General features: G+C 41.3%; 1 protein-coding gene across 2 annotated transcripts; it reads right to left on the bottom strand.

Annotated features, from left to right (window-relative positions):
• Positions 1–26,572, bottom strand: si:ch1073-145m9.1 (uncharacterized). 2 transcript variants are annotated; one of them, XM_068010360.1, is made up of 6 exons: positions 26,182–26,572; positions 19,161–19,256; positions 9,355–9,467; positions 8,575–8,698; positions 2,518–2,687; positions 1–2,438 (listed from the first exon to the last, which is right to left on the bottom strand). In XM_068010360.1, exons 1-6 carry the CDS (start codon positions 26,219–26,221, stop codon positions 2,364–2,366), a joined length of 618 nt encoding a protein of 205 aa, XP_067866461.1. In that variant the 5' UTR covers positions 26,222–26,572; the 3' UTR covers positions 1–2,363. The 2 variants fall into 2 exon arrangements, with proteins under 2 accessions (XP_067866461.1, XP_067866462.1); XM_068010361.1 differs by lacking the exon at positions 19,161–19,256.

The following is a 26,572-nucleotide window of genomic DNA, read 5'->3' as shown; positions in this document are numbered from 1 at the left end:
TTGTTGAAATTAATGATTTAATTTGCCCTATCACAAAAAAAAAACATGTAGCAAATAACAACTCGAATTTGTAACTTCAAATTCGGAAAAAGTCACAACTGTTGAGGTTTCTTTTGCGGAAATCTAACAGTTATCCCTCCTGAATGTAGAAGTCAAAAGAACAGGTTCATAAGTTTCAATTCCTGTTTGCAGCATTTTACAGGTTAGCTTACAAAATATAAAAACTAAACAAGTTTTTAAATTTTATGTAAACGTTTGAATATTGCAATGTAAACATTTGCTGTAGCTTTGAAGATTCTGTACTAAATTACTTTCTCAAGGGTGTTCAGACAAATTTCTCCCTTCACAAAAAAGTGACCATTTGTGTAAGATTTGGCAGTGTGAACCAGCAGAGTGAACCCAGCTTACCCACTTCCAGCAAGTGTTGCTGGGTAACAACTGGAATTGCTGGCCAACTCTGCTGCTTAAGCTAGGGCCTATTGCTATTTTACTTTAAACTATAAAATACTGTTTTTCACAAAATGCAAAAATATTAACTACTTTATATTAAAAAAAAACTGGGGCCACCCTAGTGTACTGTAGAATATGTGCCCTGTCTCAAAATTCAAGTTCAGGTGCTTGCTAAACTGAGAAAATTGGGTCAACATCTCAAAAATGAACATATGATCAAATGGACATATCTTAAATGTTTCTATTTCCATTTTAAATACAAAGGACAAATTCACGTTAGGGGTGAGTACCTTTCTTAATCTGAACTCCTGCCTTGGTCTGCTGTTCCTGGGCTCCAAACTCAGCAGGAAAAATAACAGTCAGCAAGTGGGTTCATTGACAATAATAGCTAAAGAACAAAGTTTTTTTTTTTTTAAAGTGTACTTTCATAGTTTAATTCCTTCTGACAACTTGGTCTCTACCATTCCTACTAGATGGCAGGATATGTAGCTGACAGCCTAGAGCTCATGTTGATGAGTAACTCCATAGCAAATAATGCAACCCAACACGTATTAATTTTTCCCCAGTAGGGTTGTGGTTAAGAAGGGTAATTCAAGCACCAGTCAAGTGCATTGTAATATTAAGCAAATCCAAGTTCAAATGCCTACCATTTGGCACCCACTACAGGAAAGGATACCAATCAAGAGTATTTCCCATGGCATCAACTGTGGCCATCAGCAGCTAAGCCATTTCTGTTTACTGTGGAGACTCAGAAGCAGAAATGAATTTTACTAAGGGTACAATGCAGCTTCTAGTTGGAAATTACTATTTGTACAGTGCTCAGCAGAGCCAAATTCTGCTGATTGTGCCTCACTGAGCTCACTGCATCCATGCTTTGGCTCATGAGCAGACCACTGCTCCCTGATGGCTATTGTTTTAATTTTAGGAGAAAGCAAACAAGATCAGCTACTTTCTTGTAATAAATCAAAAAAACTAAAGTTTATAAAGGCCCCAGGTGGCTCAGTGGACAGTTTAGACACTTCGGCTGCTTTTACTGTCCCTAGCATCATTATGAAGCAGTCTTTGCTGCCTGTCTTGTGCCACTTTGAAACAGCAGGTTGGACCTGGCCTTTGAATTTACACTGCAACTTTAGTGTCAGTTCATAGCAAAACTGCAATACAGGTGGTTAAAGTTGTGGTGTAAATGCAGGTTCTTTTGTATCAATCGAGAGGCACTGTATCTGTTGCAAAGTAGCAGCGTATAAGTACTTGAAGGTGATCTCAGTTTGGGCTGGAGTGCTCAGCAGTAGCTATATTGCTCATCAGTGAATACTTAAATCATTTTATATCAAAGTTAAAGTTGCAGCATAACTTCATCCTAAAATTCTAATTATCTTCTGATATGGTTTTAATTAATCTAGATTTAAATGGATGACATGTTTGCATTAAAAAGGACTTTTTCCTCTCTCCACATGTCGAGAATTCACTTTTGATTAAACTCAAATTACAACTGATGGTGTTGTATCCCTTGAAATGTACTGTATATCAACTAAGGCTTTTAAAACCTTTAACAAAAAAAAGCAAATACCCTATGAATGTCTTAATTGAAAACACAAAATCCCTTTCTTTAAAAAAAAAATTCCACAAATGATTTGTTGGTTGGCATGAGAAAAAGATATTGAACAAGAATTTCGATAACACTATTCTTCCCCCACTCCCACAACCCCTGCAAAAAAAGGGAGAAAATTCCCCAAAAAGGCCTCCTAAATTGTAAACGTCATACAACCTACTTCCAGTAAGGACTTAAATCTTGACTATACTTAATTACATTATAGGAGGCAGTTACCTTAACCAGGAAAATGTACTTTCTGCAAGTGCTGAATTAACAAATCATGTTCCTGAACAACTCAAATTGCCTTCAGTGCATTTACAAATCAGTCCATTACTTTCATTTTGGTTTCCTTCTTATTTCGTATGAGGTACATAACGTGAATCCAGATGCACCAAAACTATAATGAAAACAGAAGTCTTTCAATTATCTGCTCTGAAAAATTCAAGTAAAAAATAAAATCACCTTTTTTCTCTTACCTCCACAGCCATACATAGAAGTCTTCCAGCAATAAGAACTGCTATTATAAGCCACTGCAGTATAAAAGGCAGCAGAAATGCTGTCAGAACCTCATTGTAGTATCCATACAGCCAAATAGGAAGTACATGTAATCCAAAAATGGCAAATGCTCCTACAGGAGTCTTAAAACCTGTCGGTAGGATAGAACACATTTAGCCATGGCAGTATTACATTAAAATACAAACAATATTTTTTGAGCTGACCTTAATTCAGAAGTCATTAAAGATCCAGTATTGATTTTGTTAAAGACTTAATATTTTTGATCCAATAACTAGAATAGTATTGATCTCCTGGAGATTTGGTAAATGTCAATCAGCTTTAATAAATTCTCACCTGGAAAAATGGGGTAAGAGGTAAAATAGTGAGGAAGGATCAGGGAGGGGGAATGCAGTTGGGAGCACACTAGATTGAACAACTTTGAGAGAAGGTTCCTTGAAAATCAGAAACAGTAGTCTTTAACATGTTGCATGTTATCTCCACCATAGTCCAACATTATTAGAATTTAGTTATTAAAAAGGGGAAGGCCATGCAAGTTCAACTTCTTGAGTTGATGACATGCAATCAGATTCTCAAAAAGGGAGAATGTTCAAAGTAAACTAGTCACAATAGCAGTACACTACAATTAAAAATAGCCAAAGAAAGTATTTTGCCACTGGCACACATTACTGTAATGAAACAGTACAGATTAACCTTTGGGTACTGAATGTACACATTTGTTTAAAAAAAAAAATCATTTTAGCATTTAAGTGGAAGGCAAACTCTGCATTTATCCACTTTTATATAGTAATGGTGCAAAACCACTTTTGTAATAGCAGAAGCCCAACGGTTCTATTCTGTACGGGAGGTGATCATTTTATAGAATGCCTTTTGATTTGCAGATGGTTATTGTACATTTAGAATTGCTGGCATCATTTTCTTAAAGTTTAATTCAGGACAGAAACTGTAGGATCAGTTAATTTATGGAAATAGGTTTATACAGCAGTGTTTATTTATATTGATTTGGGAAAGATTATATTTAAATTACTCGGACACAGTAAGGGTCTGTTACTGTTAATGGAGCCATCATGTGAGGGGCCAAAATAAAAAGAGAGGATGCTGTAAAAACCCAACAGGTTTGGCAGCATCTTTGAAGCAACAGCAAATTAACATTGCAGGTCTGTGACCTTTCATCATTGGGGCTGATATTGGTAGCTAATGCTATGTGGCAGGTTATCATTTTATATCTAACAATCAGACCATGAATATAAGAGCACGTTAAAGTTTGGACTCTCTGAATACATGTATCAAACTGACAAATTAAAGCATGAAAAAGTGATAGCCATACATGTCTACTCAGAACTTCAACATAGAGATCTGCTCCCATATCAGGGTGCTACTGAGTCCTACTTCAGTCAGTCCCCACTCACCTGTCAGCTCCACAGATGAAGTAGCGTTTCATGATTTTAATTTGAAAATAAAACTGAATACTTTGTGAAGTCTTAAATACCTAGAAACCTGTTACAATGGTATAACACAATCTTGGAATTCTGGAAATATTCATAATTAACTTATATGAACATGGCAATGAGGAATGGTATTCAGCCCCTTGAGTCTGTAGATAGTCAGTTAGATCATGGCTGATCTGTACCATAATTCCATTTGCTCATCCTTTGTTGCATATCCCTGGATATCTTTAACTGCTGGCGGTACACCATGACCTTAGTTCCAGGTTCAAGAATGACCTTGTCTAGCAGCTCAGTGACTCTCCCTGTGGGATGAGCAAATGTCTCTTACCCTCACGAGGAATCAGCACGCCACAGTCATCATCACTCATGCTCCCTTCCTATAGGCAACAGGCGAGGCCAAAGAGGGATTCTACTTCAATCTCAAACAATCCCTAGCTGGAGTCCCTGTGGGGGACAAGACTTCAATGCCAGAATCAAGAAGGACTCGAATCTCTGGAAGGATGTGATTGGCAAGTAAGGAGTAGGGAAAGTAAACTCCAATGGAGTCCTTCTCTTGCCAAAATGCTCAGAATATGACCTCGTCACAGAGACAAGTTATCTGCTTTATCATACCATGTAAACATTGGCATTCATATTATGTAGATATGCAACATAAGCTTTATCTTGTCAAAACCATGTTATTTCAATAAAGTATAATTATAGTGACATCTGAACAAAACCTACTGAAAGTTTATGTAAAGTACCAGCCAATCATAAAGGGGCTAAAACAATTCTAATTGTATTCTTTTTTAAACCCTGTCCTTAAGTCAACCAGCATCATATTTCTTTGACTGGATCTATTCACAGCCCTCCAGTAAGGCTTCTATGGCTGGCACTTGGTGAGTGGAAATGGCCCAATGACTGCTGCTCAAATTTTGTGTCTATGAAAGGAAGTCTCCAGTTTCCACTCAGTGCCTTCCCAACTATAGCATGGCTGAGAGGGGCATAAGGTGTGGGACTCTTCCATGCAAGAGTGTGCTGGAACACTAACATGTGCACAGTTACATCCTCTTCCAGTCATCATTAAAAAAAACAGGTGTCATTCCTACAAGTGAGGAAGGCGGAGTTTCAATATGAAAGTTTCCAATGACATTTAATTCAAAATGCAGAACTAATTTTTAAATATCATTTATAATTTAGTAGGAACTGAGTCTTAGAGCTTCACACTTTAAAAAGATTATGCAATAAATTGTATTAATTGCTTACGGCATGCTTTAAGTTAATACAACACTTAAAGGGAATTCATTGCACACCCCAAATTGCCTTCTGGAGTTATAAAATAGTGGCCTAGGCTTCTACCTCACAGCTCCACAGAAGCAGTATTTCACCCCACTGACCCTGGCTGTATTTCTGGCCCAGTTCTCCTTTGTGCAGGAAAGGAAAGCACCTTGGGCTCTGCCAGACAGTCAGTCTAATAGGGGACAGGATTTGCTGAAGCAGGTCTTGATCATCTGTCATAGCAGGAGAAAGGTGAAGACATAAAACAACTCGAGGATAAGCTCATCTGTGTCCCTGTTGTTTTAAAGTGGCCATATGTGTCGGGCCTACGCATATTTGGAAAGGCATGTGGTAGGTAAGTGCAAGTGAGGCCAATGTGGCCTCTTCCATGCTTCTTTCCATTTGCATACTTTGAATGCTGGATGCCTGGGGCTGCACATTAGGCAATGCGATTAAGCTGGTTGCTTCAAAAATGTTTTCTTTGTTCATCATTTTAAAAGTGGTCATTAATAGGGCCCGTGTACATGTCCATACAGGGTTGTACAGGTCCCACTTAAAATTTTGGCCCTGGACCCCCTGCTGCCAATCTCTGCACACTGTGGCCTAATGTGCAGCCCCAGGTATCCAGCATTTGAAGACTGAAAATGTAAGGAAGCATGGCAGAGGCATGCTCACTTGCATGTATTTACCACACGCTTTCCCATATATGCATAGGCAGGTTCCCTGACAGGTACGGCCACTTTAAAACAGCAGGGACACAGATGAGCTTATATTAGAGTATTTTCTGCTCGGTGTTCAACTTTAAAGAAATTTATTTTAATAAGCTGTAACTAATTTAGGACAATACAGTTGAAGAATTTTGCCTTCAACTTGCACACACGAGCCCCCATGTCCATTGCTTCATGCTATACATTGAATAGCAACAATGCACACATGCACAATGAAACAATTTATAGTTAAAATATTTGTAACAGAGGCCCATTTGCACTTATTTTCTCTGGGCTGGAATTTGCTGGAGCAGGGCATCCCGCAGTGCGTCTGTTAATTAGACTTTTACCTGCACCCTTCAGCTTGAAAACCTCGATCCAGAAGTTGCTGAAAGTGCAAGCTGTTAAAAGGGACAGCAAGGGCAACAGGAACCTCAGTGAACAATGAAACCAAAAATCTCTCTTTAACCAATGAGATTTAAGGATTGAGAAATAAACTCAAATAACTGAGAAAGAGGGTAAATTCAATGTCAAATCAGGTACAGAGACAGAGCACGCAGGAGGCTGGGATGGGGGGTGGGGTGGGGGGAGAAGAAAGATTTGATAGAGAGAGAGAGGGAGAGAGAAAAAAAAAAGTGACAAAAAATTTAAAACGGACATTTCTCTGCCTTAAAACAATTCACAACCTAAAAGGATCGAGACTCCACACTTTTAATTTTTCACTGGGTCAGAGAGGCTACTTGGCAGTCACGAACAATTATCACATCCTTAAAAGGGTACTTGCTCTATTAATTATTAGACTTAACTTTCTCTGGCTCGTTTAATGGAAAATTAATACCCAAATGCTACAGCTTTATTGAACTCAAGATGATTATGTGCGAGATGCCATTTTTGTAACAATAATGGCAAAGTAGTTCAAATTGCCCAGTAACTGGCAGCGATTCGAAATTCACAGAGTATCTCTGCCTCACCACAAGTTGCTGGCCAATTTGCACATTAATACAAATGCAATTTTTCTCCCCCTCAGCAAATTCCAGCCCAACACGTACAAGTCTCACTGCTCCATGTATAGCTGCACTTTCACCTCCTTCTGGACCTCGATCAACTGTTCAGCCACCACACTCTGACTTCCAACAACTGCTTGGCAAATTGAGGAACTGGAGTTGAGGGAATTGAACTTGCAGCTCCACCCAATAGCTGTCAAACATACTGTTGTGGTGAGATGATGATTAGACACTATACAGAGAGAAATGATCTGATCAGGGTAGCCATTGTCACGCAGGATGTCTTTGATTCACCCTATTTCAGCATCAAGCTTGCATGGTTAGCAAACAATTCGGGCCCTATTCACGAGGTTGCTGATAAGGCCAGTCTTATAGCGCCTGGAACTGTAAGAATCCCAACGCGTGTACTGACCAGTGACGGTAGGGTTGCGGTAGACAGTGGTAGAGAACCCCTTAGCAGATTTCTCAACTACTAAGTCAAGGAAAGGGAGCTCATTTGACTGCTCCATTTCAAAGGTGATTTTGAGTGCGGGATAGAGCCCATTAAGACGCGCAAGGAAATTAATGCACGCAGTTGCGGATTCAAATATAGCAAATGTATCATCTACATATCGGAAATATGCCACTCTGATCAGATCATTTCTCACTGTATGTCGTGCAAACTTATGAACGGGCCTTAGGACATCTGACCCTGAAAAGTGCCCAGTCTACCTCAAATTACCCTGGAAGGTTAACGTATCCCAAAGATTTGAGCAACGGGTGAAGCTAGCTGTTTCACGGCTACTACTATGCAGTAGCAACACGTGTGGAGTTCACCACTAAAAAAGGATGCTGCCGTCAAGCCAAAAAGACGTCCTGCCTATCACACAAATGAGTAATGTGATATATGAATTTCAATGCCAGTGTGTTGCTAGGTATATAGGCCATATGTCCCAAACACTGGCGGATCGTATCAAACATGCCCCTTCTGCTGTTCGCAACAGGCAATGTACAGGCTGTACCCAACCAGTCTGTGCTTGCAAAATTCAAATCAGTGTCCAACATTAGATGTGATTCTGCGATCGGACAAAATTTGCTAAATCATCCTCAGTGTGCTCAGAATTACGCTGACTACCAATTTAAGATTGTCAGTAGGGTTCGCAGTGTGGTGCATTTGCACGTACTGGTAGCTACATATATTAGTACACAGGGCCCTGTTCTTTGCAGACAGAAAGAATATGCACAAACATTGAGCCTGTTTCAGCTAAACAAAACAAGTGACAGCCATTCGCTGATTCATTGCTCAGGGCGATGAATCAGAGTCAAGCTGCCTGGTTTAAATTTCAAATAAAACTTGGCAGTTAACTGTTAGTCACCGTAAACTGGTGCATTCTCCATGGCAATGCCTCTACCAGAGTTCACTTACCAACTAATCAGCACTCTCTTCTCATACAGTATAAAGTTGTTGTTTTCCCTTACATTGGTATTCTTGCAGATTGTCCTGATGAGTGCAAGACGAAAAGCTTTGACATGTCTATATTTTCAGCAATACTCAAGTTCTGTACTACCAGACGACTGAATGTATCTTTTATTATTTTAAAACTATTAAATCAAGATTTTCATACCATTTGCCATGGTTTTCCGAACCCACCAAGGGCCATCGCTAAACTTGTTCTTCCAGTCTGCTCCCATGGAATTGTGTGTACAGACAAAAACACACCACTCTAAGCTACTTATGAAGTGTCCCCACTGGAAAAAAAGTAATTGAAATAATAGGTTTACTTGCAATCTCCTTTCATTCACACCATAGAGGTTTACATCACAGAAGGAGGCCATCATATCTATACCAGTGCTTTCCTAGATCAGCTGAAAACTCTTCGCACTGTCTTACTCTCTCCCATAACTCTATCTTCATCTGTTGCTAATGGTTTCCTACTTTTTCATTGAAGGAAGCAAAGGGCTTTGCCTCAACTATTTCCTGTGGCAGTCATTGATCTACAATCCTCTGCACAATGAAATTTCCTCTAACTTCTCTCTTCTCACTCTTGGTGAGGATATTAAATTAATGATGCTTCATCACTGACTCCCCAACCAGAAGAAATAATTTTTCCCGATTCATGCTAGAAAACCCCTTCATAATTTCTATTAAATCTCCTCTTAGTTTTCTCTGCTGCAATGGAAATAGTCCTAGTATCTTAAGTCCCTCCTCATAATTATAGCTTCCATTCTTGGACACAATCCTGAACAACATAAACCTGTTCATTCTCTATGGCTCTACTTTGCACATTTCTTCCTCTTTTTTTTTTAAACCTAAGCATATTGGAAGAAATGCCCATGCAAGTTAATTGAAAAGTTCTCAAATATGTACAGTAATATTTTCACAGCTCAGTTAGTCACACGCTTACCTTAAAGAGTACGTTCCATAACATGCTACGCCCAAAGTTGTCAACAGCAATATCAAACCAGGCTCCAAATTCAGATATCTGATTTAACTGGCGAGCTGCAAACCCATCAAATCCTGTAACATTTGAAACATTTTATTAAATGAGTACATTATAATTTTGGGGAAAATACACCACAGAATGGAAGAAAATTACAATAGTTTAACAATTATGACGTTAGATGGCCAACCTTGTGCACACTGTGTAGTCTAAAGTAATGTTATACGATTATACTCAGCTTATACACTAACTTAAATGTTTACTGCCTTATACAGTACTCAGCATGGAAACTATTTAAATTACATTTCTTACTATTAATACATGCATTTCCTGGGTTTTCTTCAAAATTCATTTGTGCATCATGCAGCTTTTACTATTTGCAATCTGTTGATATATTCAATGACAAAACATAGTCTCTGCCAATAACTGACCTGTTTGTTAATCAGTGATAAAATGAAAATGTACTGTCTGGCACAAAAGGTGAAATTAATGTACAGTCTGACCACTTCAGTGAAGGGAACTTCTGAAGTGTTCAGCCTGAGTGAAAGCCTTCAACTCTCACAAGGCCCATTAAGCTGCATCATCAAAAAAACGTAACCTCAGAATTTCCATCGGTCAGACAGCCACGAGAGAATCGTGTTGTCCTCCAGTACCGTCAGTCACATTGGGAGATTGCATATAATCTCTTTTCCCTTAAAAACAATACACACTTTGAGAAAAGAGTTGATCACTCTCACTGTCCTTTAAGCCAAGATACTCGGACAGAACAAAATGTATTTCCCAGAGAATGAAAGGTCATATTTTTAGATCTCACAGAGTAAAGTTAAGCTTTCACAGAAATAATCAGTGAACCATTACTACAGCAGTCCTCTTGCCTTTGAAAATAATTCCAAGTTGTTTGTGCTGCAATTCATCTGCTTCTGTTGCAGCACCTGCACACCCATTAACTGGAGCCCTCAGTCCAGCTTCTTTGGTTCTGCATTTTCTATACAAGTGGAGCAAAAACCCTTCACAGATTTTGAGAGGGACCATGTACACATGCTTTTCTAAATATCTGCACATCATAAATTCATCCCACTTACTGAGTGTGAGACCGGCAGAGTTTAAAAGTGCAGCATCAGCAGGAAGGAGCGAGACTGAGTGAGATCAGTTTTGGATACTGTTGGGGGAGACGACTTACCAGGGGTAGGCAATGGGATACAGGTCTCTGGCGCAGAGTCTGTCCCTGTTGCTCAGAAGGGAAGGGGTAAGAGGAGCAGAGCATTAGTCATTGGGGACTCCATAGTTAGGGGAACAGATAGGAGGTTTTGTGGGAACGAGAGAGACTCACGGTTGGTGTGTTGCCTCCCAGGTGCCAGGGTACGTGATGTCTCGGATCGTGTTTTTGGGATCCTCAAGGGGGAGGGGGAGCAGCCCCAAGTCGTGGTACACATAGGCACCAACGACATAGGTAGGAAGACAGATGGGGATTTAAGGCAGAAATTCAGGGAGCTAGGGTGGAAGCTTAGAGCGAGAACAAACAGAGTTGTTATCTCTGGGTTGTTGCCCGTGCCACGTGCTAGCTAAGTGAGGAATAGGGAGAGAGAGGAGTTGAACACGTGGCTGCAGGGATGGTGTAGGAGGGAGGGTTTTGGTTTCCTGGATAATTGGGGCTCTTTCTGGGGTAGGTGGGACCTCTACAAACAGGATGGTCTTCACCTGAACCAGAAGGGTACCAATATCCTGGGGGGGGAGATTTGCTAGTGCTCTTCGGGGGGGTTTAAACTAATTCAGCAGGGGGATGGGAACCTAAATTGTAGTTCCAGTGTGCAGGATGTTGAGAGTAGTGAGGTCAGGGATAAAGTTATAAGGACACAAGAGGGCACTGGCAAGCAAGAGCTTGGTTTAAAATGTGTCTACTTCAACGCCAGGAGCATCCGGAATAAGGTGGGTGAGCTTGCAGCATGGGTTGGTACCTGGGATCTCGATGTTGTGGCCATTTCAGAGACATGGGTAGAGCAGGGACAGGAATGGATGTTGCGGGTTCCGGGATTTAGATGTTTCACGAAGAACAGAGAAGATGGTAAAAGAGGGGGGGGTGTGGCATTGTTAATCAAGGAAAGTATTACAGCGGCAGAAAGGACGTTTGAGGACTCGTCTACTGAGGTAGTCTGGGCCGAGGTTAGAAACAGGATAGGAGAGGTCACCCTGTTGGGAGTTTTCTATAGACCTCCAAATAGTTCCAGAGATGTAGAGGAAAGGATAGCAAAGATGATTCTTGACAGGAACGAGAGTAACAGGGTAGTGGTTATGGGGGACTTTAACTTTCCAAATATTGACTGGAAATACTATAGTTCGAGTACTTTAGATGGGTCTGTTTTTGTCCAGTGTGTGCAGGAGGGTTTTCTGACACAGTATGTAGACAGGCCAACCAGGGGCGATGCCACATTGGATTTGGTACTGGGTAATGAACCCGGCCAGGTGTTAGATTTAGAAGTTGGTGAGCACTTTGGTGATAGTGATCACAATTCGGTTAGGTTTACCTTAGCGATGGGCAGGGACAGGCATATACAGCAGGGCAAGAATTATAGCTGGGGGAAAGGAAATTATGATGCGATTAGGCAAGATTTAGGATGCGTAGGATGGGGAAGGAAACTGCAGGGGATGGGCACAATCGAAATGTGGAGCTTATTCAAGGAGCAGCTACTGCGTGTCCTTGATAAGTATGTACCTGTCAGGCAGGGAGGAAGTTGTCGACCGAGGGAGCCGTGGTTTACTAAAGAAGTTGAAGAGCTTGTCAAGAGGAAGAAGGCGGCTTATGTTAGGATGAGACGTGAAGGCTCAGTTAGGGCGCTTGAGAGTTACAAGCTAGCCAGGAAGGATCTAAAGGGAGAGATAAGAAGAGCAAGGAGAGGACACGAGAAGTCATTGGCGGATAGGATCAAAGAAAACCCTAAGGCTTTCTATAGGTATATCAGGAATAAAAGAATGACTAGAGATAGGTTAGGGCCAATCAAGGATAATAGTGGGAAGTTGTGTGTGGAATCGGAGGAGATAGGGGAAGTGTTAAATGAATATTTTTCATCAGTATTTACAGTGGAGAAAGAAAATGTTGTCGAGGAGAATACTGAGATACAGACTACTAGGCTAGATGGGATTGAGGTTCACAAGGAGGAGGTGTTAGCAATTTTGGAAAGTGTGAAAATAGATAAGTCCCCTGGGCCAGATGGGATTTATCCTAGGATTCTCTGGGAAGCCAGGGAGGAGATTGCAGAGCCTTTTGTCCTTGATTTTTATGTCGTCATTGTCGACAGGAATAGTGCCGGAAGACTGGAGGATAGCAAATGTTGTCCCCTTGTTCAAGAAGGGGAGTAGAGACAGCCCTGGTAATTATAGACCTGTGAGCCTTACTACAGTTGTGGGTAAAATGTTGGAAAAGGTTATAAGAGATAGGATTTATAATCATCTTGAAAAGAATAAGTTCATTAGAGATAGTCAGCACGGTTTTGTGAAGGGGAGGTCGTGCCTCACAAACCTTATTGAGTTTTTTGACAAGGTGACCAAACAGGTGGATGAGGGTAAAGCCGTGGATGTGGTCTATATGGATTTCAGTAAGGCGTTTGATAAAGTTCCCCACGGTAGGCTATTGCAGAAAATACAGAAGTATGGGATTGAAGGTGAATTAGTGCTTTGGATCAGAAATTGGCTAGCTGAAAGACAGAGGGTGGTGGTTGATGGTAAATGTTCATCCTGGAGTATAGTTTCTAGTGGTGTACCGCAAGGATCTGTTTTGGGGCCACTGCCGTTTGTCATTTTTATAAATGACCTGGATGAGGGTGTAGAAGGGTGGGTTAGTAAATTTGCGGATGACACGAAGGTCGGTGGAGTTGTGGATAGTGCCGAAGGATGTTGTAGGTTACAGAGGGACATAGATAGGCTGCAGAGCTGGGCTGAGAGATGGCAAATGGAGTTTAATGCGGAAAAGTGTGAGGTGATTCACTTCGGAAGGAGTAACAGGATTGCAGAATACTGGGCTAATGGGAAGATTCTTGGTAGTGTAGATGAGCAGAGAGATCTTGGTGTCCAGGTACATAAATCCCTGAAAGTTGCCACCCAGGTTAATAGAGCTGTTAAGAAGGCATATGGTGTGTTAGCTTTTATTAGTAGGGGGATTGAGTTTAGGAGCCACGAGGTCATGCTGCAGCTGTACAGAACTCTGGTGCGGCCGCACCTGGAGTATTGCGTGCAGTTCTGGTCACCGCATTATAGGAAGGATGTGGAAGCTTTGGAAAAGGTGCAGAGGAGATTTACTAGGATGTTGCCTGGTATGGAGGGAAGGTCTTACGAGGAAAGGCTGAGGGACTTGAGGTTGTTTTCGTTAGAGAGAAGGAGGAGAAGAGGTGACTTAATAGAGACATATAAGATAATCAGAGGGTTGGACAGGGTGGATAGGGAGAGCCTTTTTCCTCGGATGGTGATGGCAAACACGAGGGGACATAGCTTTAAGTTGAGGGGTGATAGATATAGGACAGATGTCAGAGGTAGTTTCTTTACTCAGAGAGTAGTAGGGGCGTGGAACGCCCTGCCTGCAACAGTAGTAGACTCGCCAACTTTAAGGGCATTTAAGTGGTCATTGGATAGACATATGGATGAAAATGGAATAGTGTAGGTCAGATGGTTTCACAGGTCGGCGCAACATCAAGGACTGAAGGGCCTGTACTGCGCTGTAATGTTCTATGTTCTATCAGCAGAGTTTAAAAGTGCAGCAGCAAGAAGCGAGACTGAGTGAGACCGGCTATTGCTATAGAGGGAGTGCAGTGAAGGATTACCAGACTGAATCCTGGGATGGTGGGACTGACGCATGAGGAGATTGAATCTGTTAGTTATATATTTGCTGGCGTTCAGAAGAGTGAGGGGGAATCTCATAGAAACCTATAAAATTCTAACAGGACTTGACAGGGTAGATGCAGGAAGGATGTTCCCGATGGTGGGGGAGTCCAGAACCAGGGGTCACAGTCGAAGGATACAGGGTAAACCTTTCACGACTGAGATGAGGAGAAATTTCTTCACCCAGAGAGTGGTGAGCCTGTGGAAATTCGCTACCACAGAAAGCAGTTGAAGCCAAAACATTGTATGTTTTCAAGAAGGAATTAGATATAGCTCTTGGGTCTAAAGGGAATGGGGCGAAAGCAGGAATAGGCTACTGAGTTGCATGATCAGCCATGATCATAATGAATGGCGGAGCAGGCTCGAAGGGCCGAATGGCCTACTCCTGCTCCTATTTTCTATGCTTCTATGTTTACATCCTGCATCACTGCAGGTTCCTCTGCTAACAGAATAGAGACTATGTTGCATCAACATGAGCTTTAGTCTCCAGCTTCACAGCTAAAGTTGAGCCTCAAAGCTGTTGAAAAGCAAATGTTCAGCTGCAGAGTTCTGCACGTTAAATTTTAGCTGATTATAGTCAGAGTAATTTACAGCATACAAGGAGGCCATCGAGCCTATGCTGGCTCTCCGCAGAGCAATCCAGTCAGTCCCTCTCCCCCCGCTTGATCCCCATAGCCCTGCAAGATAATTTCCTTCAAGTGCCCATCCAAATTCCCTTTGAAATCATTGCCTCCATTTCCACCACCCTCCTGGACAGTGTGTTCCAGGTTATTACCACTCGCTGCGTAAAAAAGTGCTTCCTCACATTCCCCCTGCATCTCTGCTCAAAACCTTCAATCTGTGTCCCCTAGACCTTGTACCATTAGTTAATGGGAACAGTTTTTCCCTGTCTAACTTATCTCAACCTATCATAATCATGTATACTCCTGTAAAATCTTCCTGCAATCTCCTTTGCTCCAAGCAGAACTAACCCAGCTTTTCTAACCTAACCTGGTCATTAAAATCCCTCATCCCTGGAATCACCCTGAATCCCTGGTGACCAGAACTGGATGCAATACTGTAGCTGGGGCCTAACCAGAGCTTTATAGAGGTTCAACATAACTTCCCTGCTTTTATACTCAATGCCTCTATTTATGAAGCCCAAGATCCCAGATGCTTTGCTAACCATATGCTCTCAATATGTCCTGCCACCTTCAAAGATCAATGCACATGAACCACCAGGTCCCTCTGTTCCTGCACACTTTTTAGAACTGCCCATTAAGTCTATATTGCCTCAACCTACCCCTTCTGAGAAAATACATCACCTCACACTTGTCTGTATTAAATTCCATCTGTCACTTCTCAGTCCATTCTGCTAGCCTATGTCCTGTTGCAGACAGTTCACATCATCCTCACTGTTTGGGACTCCTCCAAGTTTGGTATCATCTGCAAATTTTGAAATTTTGCTGTGTACCAAGATCCAAATCATTTACATATAGCAAAAAAAAAAAGTGTCCCCAGCACTGACCCTTGGGGAACACCACTGTCTACCATCTTCCAGTTTGAAAAACAACCATTTACCACAACTTGCTGTTTCCTGTCCTTGAGCCAATTTTTTAATCCAATTGGACACCGACCTTCCTATTTCACGAGCCTCAATTTTGTTAATCAGCCTTTTATCAAAGGCTTTCTTAAAATCCATATAGAGAACATCCACCACATTCCCTTCATCAACCATCTCTGTTACTGCATCAAAAAAGTCATGCTGGCTATCCTTAATTAACTGAAACCTCTCCAAGCACCTGTTGATTTTTTCCCCCTGATTATCCATCACTGATGTTCAACTAACTGGCCTGTAGCTGCTAGGACTGTCCTTACACCTGTTCTTGAATAAGGGTGTCACATATGCCATTCTCCAATCCTCTGGCCCCTGCCCCAGATCTAGGGAGGATTGAAAGATTATGGCAAACCCTTCTGCTATCTACACCCCCACTTCCTTCAGCAACTTGGGATGCAAGCTATCCAGACCAGGTGAATTATCTACCCTAAGGATAGCCAGCCTCTCCAGTACCTCCCTTTCAATTTTTACCCTATCCATTTCCTCCACTCTCTCTGCTTCTACTGATATTTTGTCAGATTCCTTTTCCCAGATCTTCAAAGATATGGACAGTATATTAAACCAACAATGCACCTACATCTCAATTGATGACAAGTTGGTTCACTCCTGTGCTTTTAGTTGAGTTAGCATGCAGACACCAGCTGCTTCCTTACTGAAAATTTCAAAACTGAGATTAAATTTTTTAAATGAAAACAGAAGAAGCTAGAAATACTCAGCAGGTCAAACAGTATACGTTGAGGGAAAAAAAGTTAGCATTTCAAGTCAACGAGCTTTCATCAGTTCAAGAGCAACTATGATACTGGATTTAGAGCTCCAAGTTAGAAAAAAAAGGGACAAACAGAAATATATTGGGTTTCACAACACACAATTTCATCCTCTCCTTTATTCACTGACTCAGAATAAATCTATCAGGGGAGTTTTGACACCCTTTCCTTGAAGAAAAGATTGAGAAAAGACTCAATTCATCTTGGTATAATATTGAAAGATTCAAGCAGCTTAAATGTAATGGTAGAATTACAGTACAAGTACAAAAGTCACAATCTCTACTGCCACATGAAGTGCAAGATTCCCCTTATCTGGAAGGATTTGAAATGGACTCCCAGTAAAAGTTCTATCAATTCATTGTTTGAAAAATGTAGATAAATATCTATTTATGCACACGATTGAATAATAAGAGCAGGCACATATGATCAAATTTTCTCTGAAATGCAATTGTCCTGTGTTTCTAGGACTGTGGATGAGTCACCAGTAGAATGTAACTGGATGGAGTTTACCAGTAGTGTTCCGACCAAGGCAGAAGTAATGCACTATTAATTCAGCCCCACTACTTCACAGGTCACGGCATATCAAATAAAGTTTCCCACCTACCAAAGACTAGCCAAATTAAACACAATTTCCCCCAGAATAAAGCACATGAAACCAAGTTTCTTTAAACAATAACATTAGCTTTATTAGAAAAAGGAAATAGATCTTGACTATGGGCGAGATAAATCTATACATGAAAAAAAAAGCTTTTATTCCCTGAACCCTCATGCACACACACACATACATTCAAAAAGAAACAGTTAACCGGTTTCAAAAGGGGGTTTTGGATTATTAACAGTTTCTCAGGAATAGAAGGGATAATAAAAAAAATTGAAGTTCATCTTCTGGTAGGATGTTTTCAGTATGTTGAGGTGTCCCAGAGTCAAATAGTCAAATGCCATTCAAAGCCTCTCCAGGGGAGGTTAATGAACAGTCTGTGATGGGTAGGCGTTCACAGCAATTTAACTGCAGCAGGCGTCACATAGGTCTTCCATCAGGGGTGTGGCAACAGATCCGCTTAGGTTTTGAAGCAGCAGTCTAACAGTAGAAGAATTCTTTAGATTTCAAGATTTTCTTAGAATAAAGGAGGCAGCAGGAATCTCACTGGATGCAGAAATTCTTCAGAGACCGGAGCTAACAGGAATCTGCTACCTTTCAAATGCAGGATTCCTTTTCAAGAGATGAGAGTCTCCTTTGCAGGGAGAGGTAACACTTTCTCTCTGGCTCCAGACAGGTCAAGTAAAGATTTCAAAATGCCTGCTCTTTGTCCAATTCACAGGCTTTTAAAGGGTCTGAAGTGAAAAAAAACACTTTCCTGAACATGGTCACATGTCCAGACACAGTGCCTCCCCCTTGTCACTCAAGCTGCTCTGAAAAAAGGTCAAACCCCTGTGATTTCCTTGAAACTGCTGACCTGCCTGTCCTTTTTCTCGTTTAATTTCCTTCCAAAACACCCATAAAGTTCAACTCTCTGTTCTGAACTTCCTTTCAAAACATTGCTGGAATTCCAATTATTTTTGCAGATGTCTTTCACTGAGCAACATCCTTCTTTTTTTTTTGAAACACATAGAAGTCCAAGATTTTAGTACAAAAATAAAACCTTTTGTGACAGTAGGTACTCCAAGTATGATTATGTATCCTGGAGCTCTGCTCAAAAGATCTTCAGAGAGACAAAGCCCATAAAGTGCTTCAACCAATATCAAGTGTGCCTCTTGTAAACCAGGTTAAATTAGGGGTGGGGGGAGAAATTTTCATTGTGATGCTAGAATAGGCCTTAGTCTCAACCTATCCTCCAAGCTGTAGATGACAGAATAGGAGTGAAAATGGAACATGTAAATCGAAGTAGGTGTGAACTCACTATCCTATGCACACAAAATATGTCCTATAAAGTAAAATTTTGAAATTCACAAGATTAACAAATGACAATTTTAGCAATAAAACATATTTCTTGGGTACAAAACAAAATACCGTGGATGCTAGAAATCTGAAATCTAAAACAGAATATGCAGGAAAGGTCATTGACCTGAAATGTTAACTCTGTTCTCTCTCTCCACTGATGCTGCCTTACCTGCTGAGTATTTCCAGCATTTTCTGCTTTTATTTCAGGTTTTGAGTGATGGATTCTACCTCAAAAGCTAATCCACTAAAACTTCTTAAAACTGAAAAAAAGTTCTTTGTTAAAATAAAAAAATCCCAAAGGAAAAGTGTTTTATTCAAAATAAGTATCCTGGGTGATAGTTTCTGTGACTTAATCTGCTTATATTTATCTAGACACAAAAGAGGAAGTTTTATTTCTTCTAAAACACAAAAAAGGAAAGTTTATACACCATGGACATGAAACCAACAGATGCCAAGGCAGATTGCAATATTTAAGAGAACTAGCAACATCTGTGAGCTGCAAACCCCAAAATGGGAAGCAAAAACAGCCACTCAGATATATTTAGGTTTTTTTCAAAACGTTTCCTTTCTTCTCTGGATCAAACATTTCAAGATGTGCACTCACCATCAAGAATAATGGAAATCACATAGCAGGGAACAAACACTATAGGATAATTGAAAGTCCACCAGCAAACCAGCAGTAGGAGTATTCTTATATAACCTGAAAACAACATAGTCTATATTTAGATAAAGTGTGTCTCAAATTTAAATACACAAGATTTTTTTTTTACACTTACAGAAATTAGTTAGTTATACCTTACTAACCTTACAGAATAGGACAAATCAAAATTGATTTTACCTAAACAATTATTCGCATGTGTTTTGGAACAGCATATGTTAAATTTTGTCCCCTTTGATCTGAAAGTAATTGTCTAACCATACAATTTTTTTTTAACCTATCTTTCCTTCAATGATCTCTATATTAAACAGTAGCAGTACCATGATGCCGGTGTTTTCAGTTTAACAACAGCTTGAGTGAATTGCAGGTTCAAGCTTCCTGCACACTACCATAACCTTAATGGAACACATCTACAGTACTGTTTACTTCCCACAATCACCATTCAGTTTTCCAGATAATATTGCAAATTTAGTACAATTAGTGCAGAATCACTGGCAGGTTTGCACACAGTCCTACACATGAGAACCACATTGAGACTGCCCAACTCATTTCACTTGGAATCCCTAAAGTTAGCAGAATGAGGAGACTTTTACCTATCAAACTGAACGCCATTTAAAGTAAGTCTCAGAAATGAAAGGGTGATGATCTAACTAACTGTATTCTTTAGCTCCTTTTCACAATATTGTTTACATAAAAAGTAGCTAGGGAATTAATTCCTTGATCCAATCAGTTTCATCTTCCTGCACCTTCTTTCCGGGTCAGCTCAAGAAGATAGGCAGCCTACACTAACGATATTAATGCATCATGCTATACTTTCTTTGGCCTCCTTATCTTGAGAGACAATGGATACGCGCCTGGAGGTGCTCAGTGGTGTGTGGAGCAGCGCCTGGAGTGGCTATAAAGGCCAATTCTAGAGTGACAGGCTCTTCCACAGGTGCTGCAGAAAAATTTGATTGTCGGGGCTGTTACGCAGTTGGCTCTTCCCTTGCGCCTCTGTCTTTTTTCCTGCCAACTGCTAAGTCTCTTCGACTCGCCACACTTTAGCCCCGCCTTTATGGCTGTCCGCATGCTATAACAGCTTTGATATTATGCCTACTCCTACACATAAAAAAGAAAAACAAAACAAAAAAGGACATTTTATGGATTTGGAGACTTCTCAATATCTTTGACTCAAACAGTTACAGTTCAACAGCAAAGCATTTTGAAGTACCACTGTATTCAGTCTCAGCTCTGTCAATAGAGGTGCTACTGGAGGGCAGAATGAGACAGAATTAGAGGGAGTTTACCCAAATTTAAATATGTGTCTGTGTGTATACATACCATTTTTAGTATGCTATCAGCACCATTTTTAGAATTTAGTGATTTGCTTGACATAAATCATAATGGAAAATAACCTGATATTTTAAGGTCCTAAACTATGCAGCACTACTTTATGTTAAAGACACTCAAAGGATCAGATAAAATGTTTGCTGCCAACACTTAAAAATTCCTGCTTCCTAATAAATACTAGATGATAGAAAGAATCAGTGCAATTCAATCTTATTCTCTGTCATGTATTTGGTTAAAACACAGAAACAGGTGGCAAGAAACTACAAACAAACAATTAATCTGTAAAACGGACAGAGCACACGCTGACACCAGAGTACTGAGTGAACATGGTGTTTGAGAACTTCACGTTTCACTCTACTTCATCAATTCCAGCCCATAGTGGGTAGATGGATACAGGATTACTATAGATGAGAAGCACAAAGATAATTTTTTTAAAACTGTATTATAGAAAGACAGACTTGCATTTATATAGTGCTTTTCATAACCACCAGACACCCTAATGTGCCTTACAGCCAATGAAATACTTTCAAGTGTAGACACTGTTATAATGTAGCAAACGTGGCACCCAATTTGCATGCAGCAGCTCCCACAAACATCATCAATGTGATAATGACCAGATTATCTGTTTGTGATGTTGGTTGAGGATGTGGGAGTCACTGGCTAGGCCAGCATTTATTGCCCACCCCTAATTGCCCTTGAGAAGGTGGTGGTGAGCCGCCTTTGTGAACCGCTGTAGTCCATGTGGAGTAGGTACACCCACAGTGCTGTTAGGAAGGGAGTTCCAGGATTTTGATGCAGTGACAGTGAAGGAACAGCCATATGGTTCCAAGTCAGGATGGTGTGGGGCTGGGAGGGGAACACACAGGTGGTGTTCACATGCATTTGCTGCCCTTGTCCTTCTAGGTGGTAGAGGTCGTGGGTTTGGAAGGTGCTGTCTAAGGAGCCTTGGTGCATTGCTGCAGTGCATCTTGTAGATAGTACACACTGCTGCCACTGTTAGTCGGTGGTGGAGGGAGTAAGTGTTTCTGGATGGGGTGTCAATCAAGCAGGTTGCTTTGCCCTGGATGGTATCGAGCTTCTTGGAGTGTTGTTGGAGCTGCACCCATCCAGGCAAATGGAGAGTATGCCATCACACTTGATGGTGGACAGGCTTTGGGGAGACAGGAGGTGAGTTACTCACTGCAGGATTCCTAGCCTCCCAACCTGCTCCTGTATTTATATGGCTACTCCAGTTCAGTTTCTGGTCAATGGTAACTCCAGGATGTTGATAGTGGCGGATTCAGCAATTGTAATACCATTGAACGTCAAGGGGAGATGTTTAGATTCTCTCTTGTTGGAGACGGTCATTGCCTGTTATTTGCATGGCACGAATATTACTTGCCACTTATCAGCCAAAGCCTGGATATTGCCCAGTTCTTGCTGCATTTCTACAGACTGCTTCAGTATCTGAGGAGTTGCGAATGGTGAACATTGCACAGTGAACATTCCCACTTCTGACCTTATGATTGAAGGAAGGCCATTGATGAAGTAGCTGCAAATGGTTGGGCCTAGGACACTATCCTGAAGAACTCCTACAGCGATGTCCTGAAGCGGAGATGATTGACCTCCAACAACCACAACCATCTTCCTTTGTGCTAGGTATAACTCCAACCAGCGGAGAGTTTTCCCCCGATTCCCATTGACTTCAGTTTTGCTGGAGCTCCTTGATGCCATACTCGGTCAAATGCTGCCTTGATGTCAAGGGCCGTCACGCTCACCTCACCTAAATATTGGCCAGGACACCAGGGACAACTCCCCTGCTCTTCTTTGAAATAGTGTCATTCTGCTACAGAACTGAAACGGCTCTTAAAGTCACAAATTATATCTTTTGTGACAGTGACCATAGTAAACTATCCCTCCTCATCTTTCTCAACCTGTCTACAGCCTTTGCCATGGTTAACCGCACCATCCTCTTCCAATGCCTCTGCTCCATCATCCAGTTGGGATCCAGGGACTGCCCTCACCTCTTCTCTTCTTATCTACCTAGTTGTAGCCAGAGAATCACCTGCAGTGGTTTCTCTTCCCATTCCTGCAACCATTACCGCTGGAGTCTCCCAAGGCTCTGATTGGCCCCTCTCATCAAGATGCGGTGACAATATCCGAAAGCATGTCAGGTTCCACATGTACAATGATGACTCCCAGCTGCTCCTCACTACCACCTCGCCCAATCCCTTTATTGTCTGATTTGTCACTCAGACATTCACTTCTGGATGAGCAGATCTTTCCTCCAACTAAATATTGGCAAGACCAAAGCCATTGTCTTTGGTCCATGCGACAAACTCAATTCCCAAGTCACCGACTCCAACCCTCTTCCTGGCAGCTGTCTGGGGCTGAACCAGACCACTTGCAACCTTGCTGTTGTACTTGACCCAAAGATGATCTTCCGACATATCCGCTCCATCGCCAAGATTTCCTACTTCCACCTCTATCACCTTACTCCACCCCTGCCTCAGCTCATCTGCTGATAAAAATCCTCATCCATGCCTTTGTTACCTCTAGACTCGACTATGCCAATGCTCCTCTGGCCAGCCTTCCATTTTCCACCCTATATAAACTTGAGCTTATTCTAATTCACACCAAGTCCTGTTCACCCATCACCCCTGTGCTCCTTGACCTGCACAATTTTAAGATTCTCATTTCTTTTCAAATCCCTCCATTGCCTCATCCCTCCCTATCTCTGTAACCTCCTCCAGCCTTACAACCCTTCAAGATCTCCACGATCCTCCAATTTTGGCCTTTGTACATTCCCGATTTTAAATCGCTCCACCAATGGCAGCTATAACTTTAGCTGTTTGGCCCAAAACTCTGGAATTTCCTCCCTTAACACCTCTAACTCTTTTTCCTCCAAGAAGCTCCTTGAAACTACCTCTGATCAAACTTTGGTTATCTGTCCTAATATCTCATGAGGCTCAGTGTCAAATTTTCTTTGTTAATGCTCCTGTGAAGCATCTTGCAATGGTTTACCATGTTAAATGCTATTAAACCCATGCTGCTAAGTATATTTGCTTTATTTTGTCAGTTGTAGTTGCTCGGTGAATGAAGTCTATGATTAAATCAAAATTCTAATTATGAACATGGAGAAGTTTCAACCGTTTTTCTGTAAATCCCTGAACTGACTACTTGTTTAATGTCCTCTTTACAGCCCTTTCCTATTTCAACTACCTAAAGCTGCGGAGGTGGGAAAGAGAAGTGAAACAAAATGATATAATAATGGAACAACTCATTTCCACAGGAGTTAGAACCATAAGGCATTAATCCAGTACACAACAGGCAAGAACTGTACCAAGTGTAGTAGTGCTAGCCACAGTATATATATATAATATCAGCAGATTCAAATTGCCTGCACTCTGGGAATCTGTAGTGGCCAACTCGATGACTCCCAAGAACATAGATAATTTGAATCCGCTTGTTCCGGGGCAAGTGCATGCTGACAGTTACTCCCCAAATAGTTGTAGTCAGTTTCCACGCCAACCTATGAATGCCCAGACGAGGAATATTTTGGATGGGCTGTAATTCAGAGGGAGATGGAATACAGACAACCGAATGCAAACATTCACAGCTGCAAAAATGAAATAGATCAAAACGGTACATACTCCATCATTCACCCTTCAAAAACTGTAATACAATTACAGTGCTAATGCAGTGCTGAAACCAAATTCATACTAGTGATTTGATGTAGCTGATGCCAGGAAAATCTTCACACTTACTGACCAAAGCGTGGAGGCAAAAAAAACCTTGAATAATTAAAGAAACAATTGGATGCTACAGTGAGGTTTTAGTATCTCTCTGATTGGATGAACTAAAAAAGATAGGAGAAGGTAGGATAATAGCCTTCTTCATCCATAATTATCTTTCAGAGTGCTGGAGAAGTGGAACACAGAAACAGCTGACAAGAATGACTCCATTCTTCTAAAGCTCGAACATTTAAATGGCGGTTCTCACTTGTGACACAAGCCGACATTCAACCAAATAATGCACCAATGAGGCCTGCCAATCAGGCAGGCCGGGGGTCGGGGGGGGGGGGGGGGTGGTGGGGGAAGGTAGAGGGTGGTGACGGGTCACCTAATGCAGGCAGTGCCATTGCCAATGGGGGGGGGGGGGCCTCCATGGGTCATTGTGCACAAAAGGTCCCATCCCACTGCTCCCTCACCCTTGGAGCCTACTGGGAGACTGTGGTAGGCCCCCAGTAGCTGGTAAAATGCCAGCAGAGATGGGAAGAGGCCCTTAAATTGGCCACTTAAGTGGCTCAATTGAGTTCTGGGCAGGCAAGCCATTTGCTATCTTTCCCGACACAGGCAAGATGGTACATTGGCAGGAAGACAGCGGGCACACCACCTGATGCATTTCCATGCCATTTTACCAGACTTCCCACCTCCCAGCCCATCCTCAAAGGGCTAGTAAAATTCAGCCCAGTTTCTCTAATTTCTCCACAAAACCTTAGTCTTTTATCCCTGGCACCATTCCAGTAAATGTCCTCTGCACCTTTTCTAAGGCCTTGGCATCGTTTCTAAAGGTGATATCCAGAATTAAGCACAATATTGCAGATGGGTCCAAACCACTGTTTATTTAACTTTGGCACACTAGCTGTAATCAAAGTTAACTACAGGATGCACTGTAACAGTTCTTTATTAAATTAACTGCTCTCAGCTGGGAGACCATCTAAGATCATAGAATTGTACTTAGTGACTGGGAAGGTGGGAAGTGGAAATTTGCCAAGGATCCCCGACCAGATTCTTCAGGAAAGAGCATGTGTGTCAATGTTGAACTTAACTTTAATATACGCTGTGGAAGAACAGCCCATCATTCACTATCGAGGCTGACACAAATGGGGTTGCTATCAATAAAATCATAATCCAGCAAAAGGAGGGAACTGGAACTAAAAAGCTAAAAGTAGAATTCAACAGACAACTCTTTCCCCATAGATTTTAACTTCTAATTGCGTTTTATGTTTTCAAACTCACTTTCCTTTTAAATGAACACTACTAGGTAGTGCAGAGAATATTTTGTGTGAACTGGTTTTTCCTGCATAACTAAATGTTGCAAATAATTGCTAAGCTATTTTAAAAAGGTGATTTATGAAATATGTGTTCAAAAGAACCCAATACGTGTTTATGCATATTTTATCATGTATTCTGCTTGATCTCAAATGTTTTACATATTTTCAAACTATTATACTTCATATTTTCTCCTCATCCAATTTCCTGCATTTGTAGGGTTAAAAAAACACTTTTAGCCCTCAAGGTCCTCTCCAGTACTATAACTTTACAAGAAGCAACAAACCTAAAAACATCATCTGGACAGTCAGCGTGCAAATAGATGCCAAGAAAATGATGTTTTTCCAAATGTTGTGACATTTTCTGATATAACAACTATCTGTTCAGTAGCACATTAGTAAAACACATGCCCACATTTCTCAGGACGGAGAAAAAGATTTCAAAATCCAAGCAGATTACAGGTACAAATAAACACTGTATATATCTCCTCTACCCGTCCCGGCAAAGTGCATCAATCACATGCTCCAAACCAGGTCCAGAACTCTCCATGCATCATCTCCACAAATAAATAAAAATTCATCATAAAATCCGAAAAAGTCACTTACCGATAATGTTAGGCACATAAAGTAAAATTTTCAAACCCATCTCGTAGATGTGCGCACTACGAAAGGAAACAGTTATTTGTTCAGATCCTAATCCCTGGCGGCTTTAATCACCTGATTATTTATTCATTAAACCCCAGTTCACTTGTGACTGCCGCTAATCTTCAGCAATTCCTTCCTAAACAGAAATGTCACTGTCCGTCGCAACCTGAGTACCACTCTTATCGGAATATTGTAAAAGCAAATAAACATGGAGCACGAGGGCGGTAATCAGAACAACCTTCCCAAAACGCAGCCCAAGTGAATTTGCACAGTCACCAAGCTCTGCAGTGGCTCAATCCATCCTTAGTTATTGTAGCCGCGATTTGATAATTTGATTCCTCCGGAGGAGGAG

This window comes from Heterodontus francisci, chromosome 30, assembly GCF_036365525.1.
Source record: "Heterodontus francisci isolate sHetFra1 chromosome 30, sHetFra1.hap1, whole genome shotgun sequence".
NCBI classification, from domain to species: Eukaryota; Metazoa; Chordata; class Chondrichthyes; order Heterodontiformes; family Heterodontidae; genus Heterodontus; species Heterodontus francisci.
The sequence above is the reverse complement of the archived record's forward strand: the minus strand, read 5'-3'. Positions and strand labels throughout refer to the sequence as shown.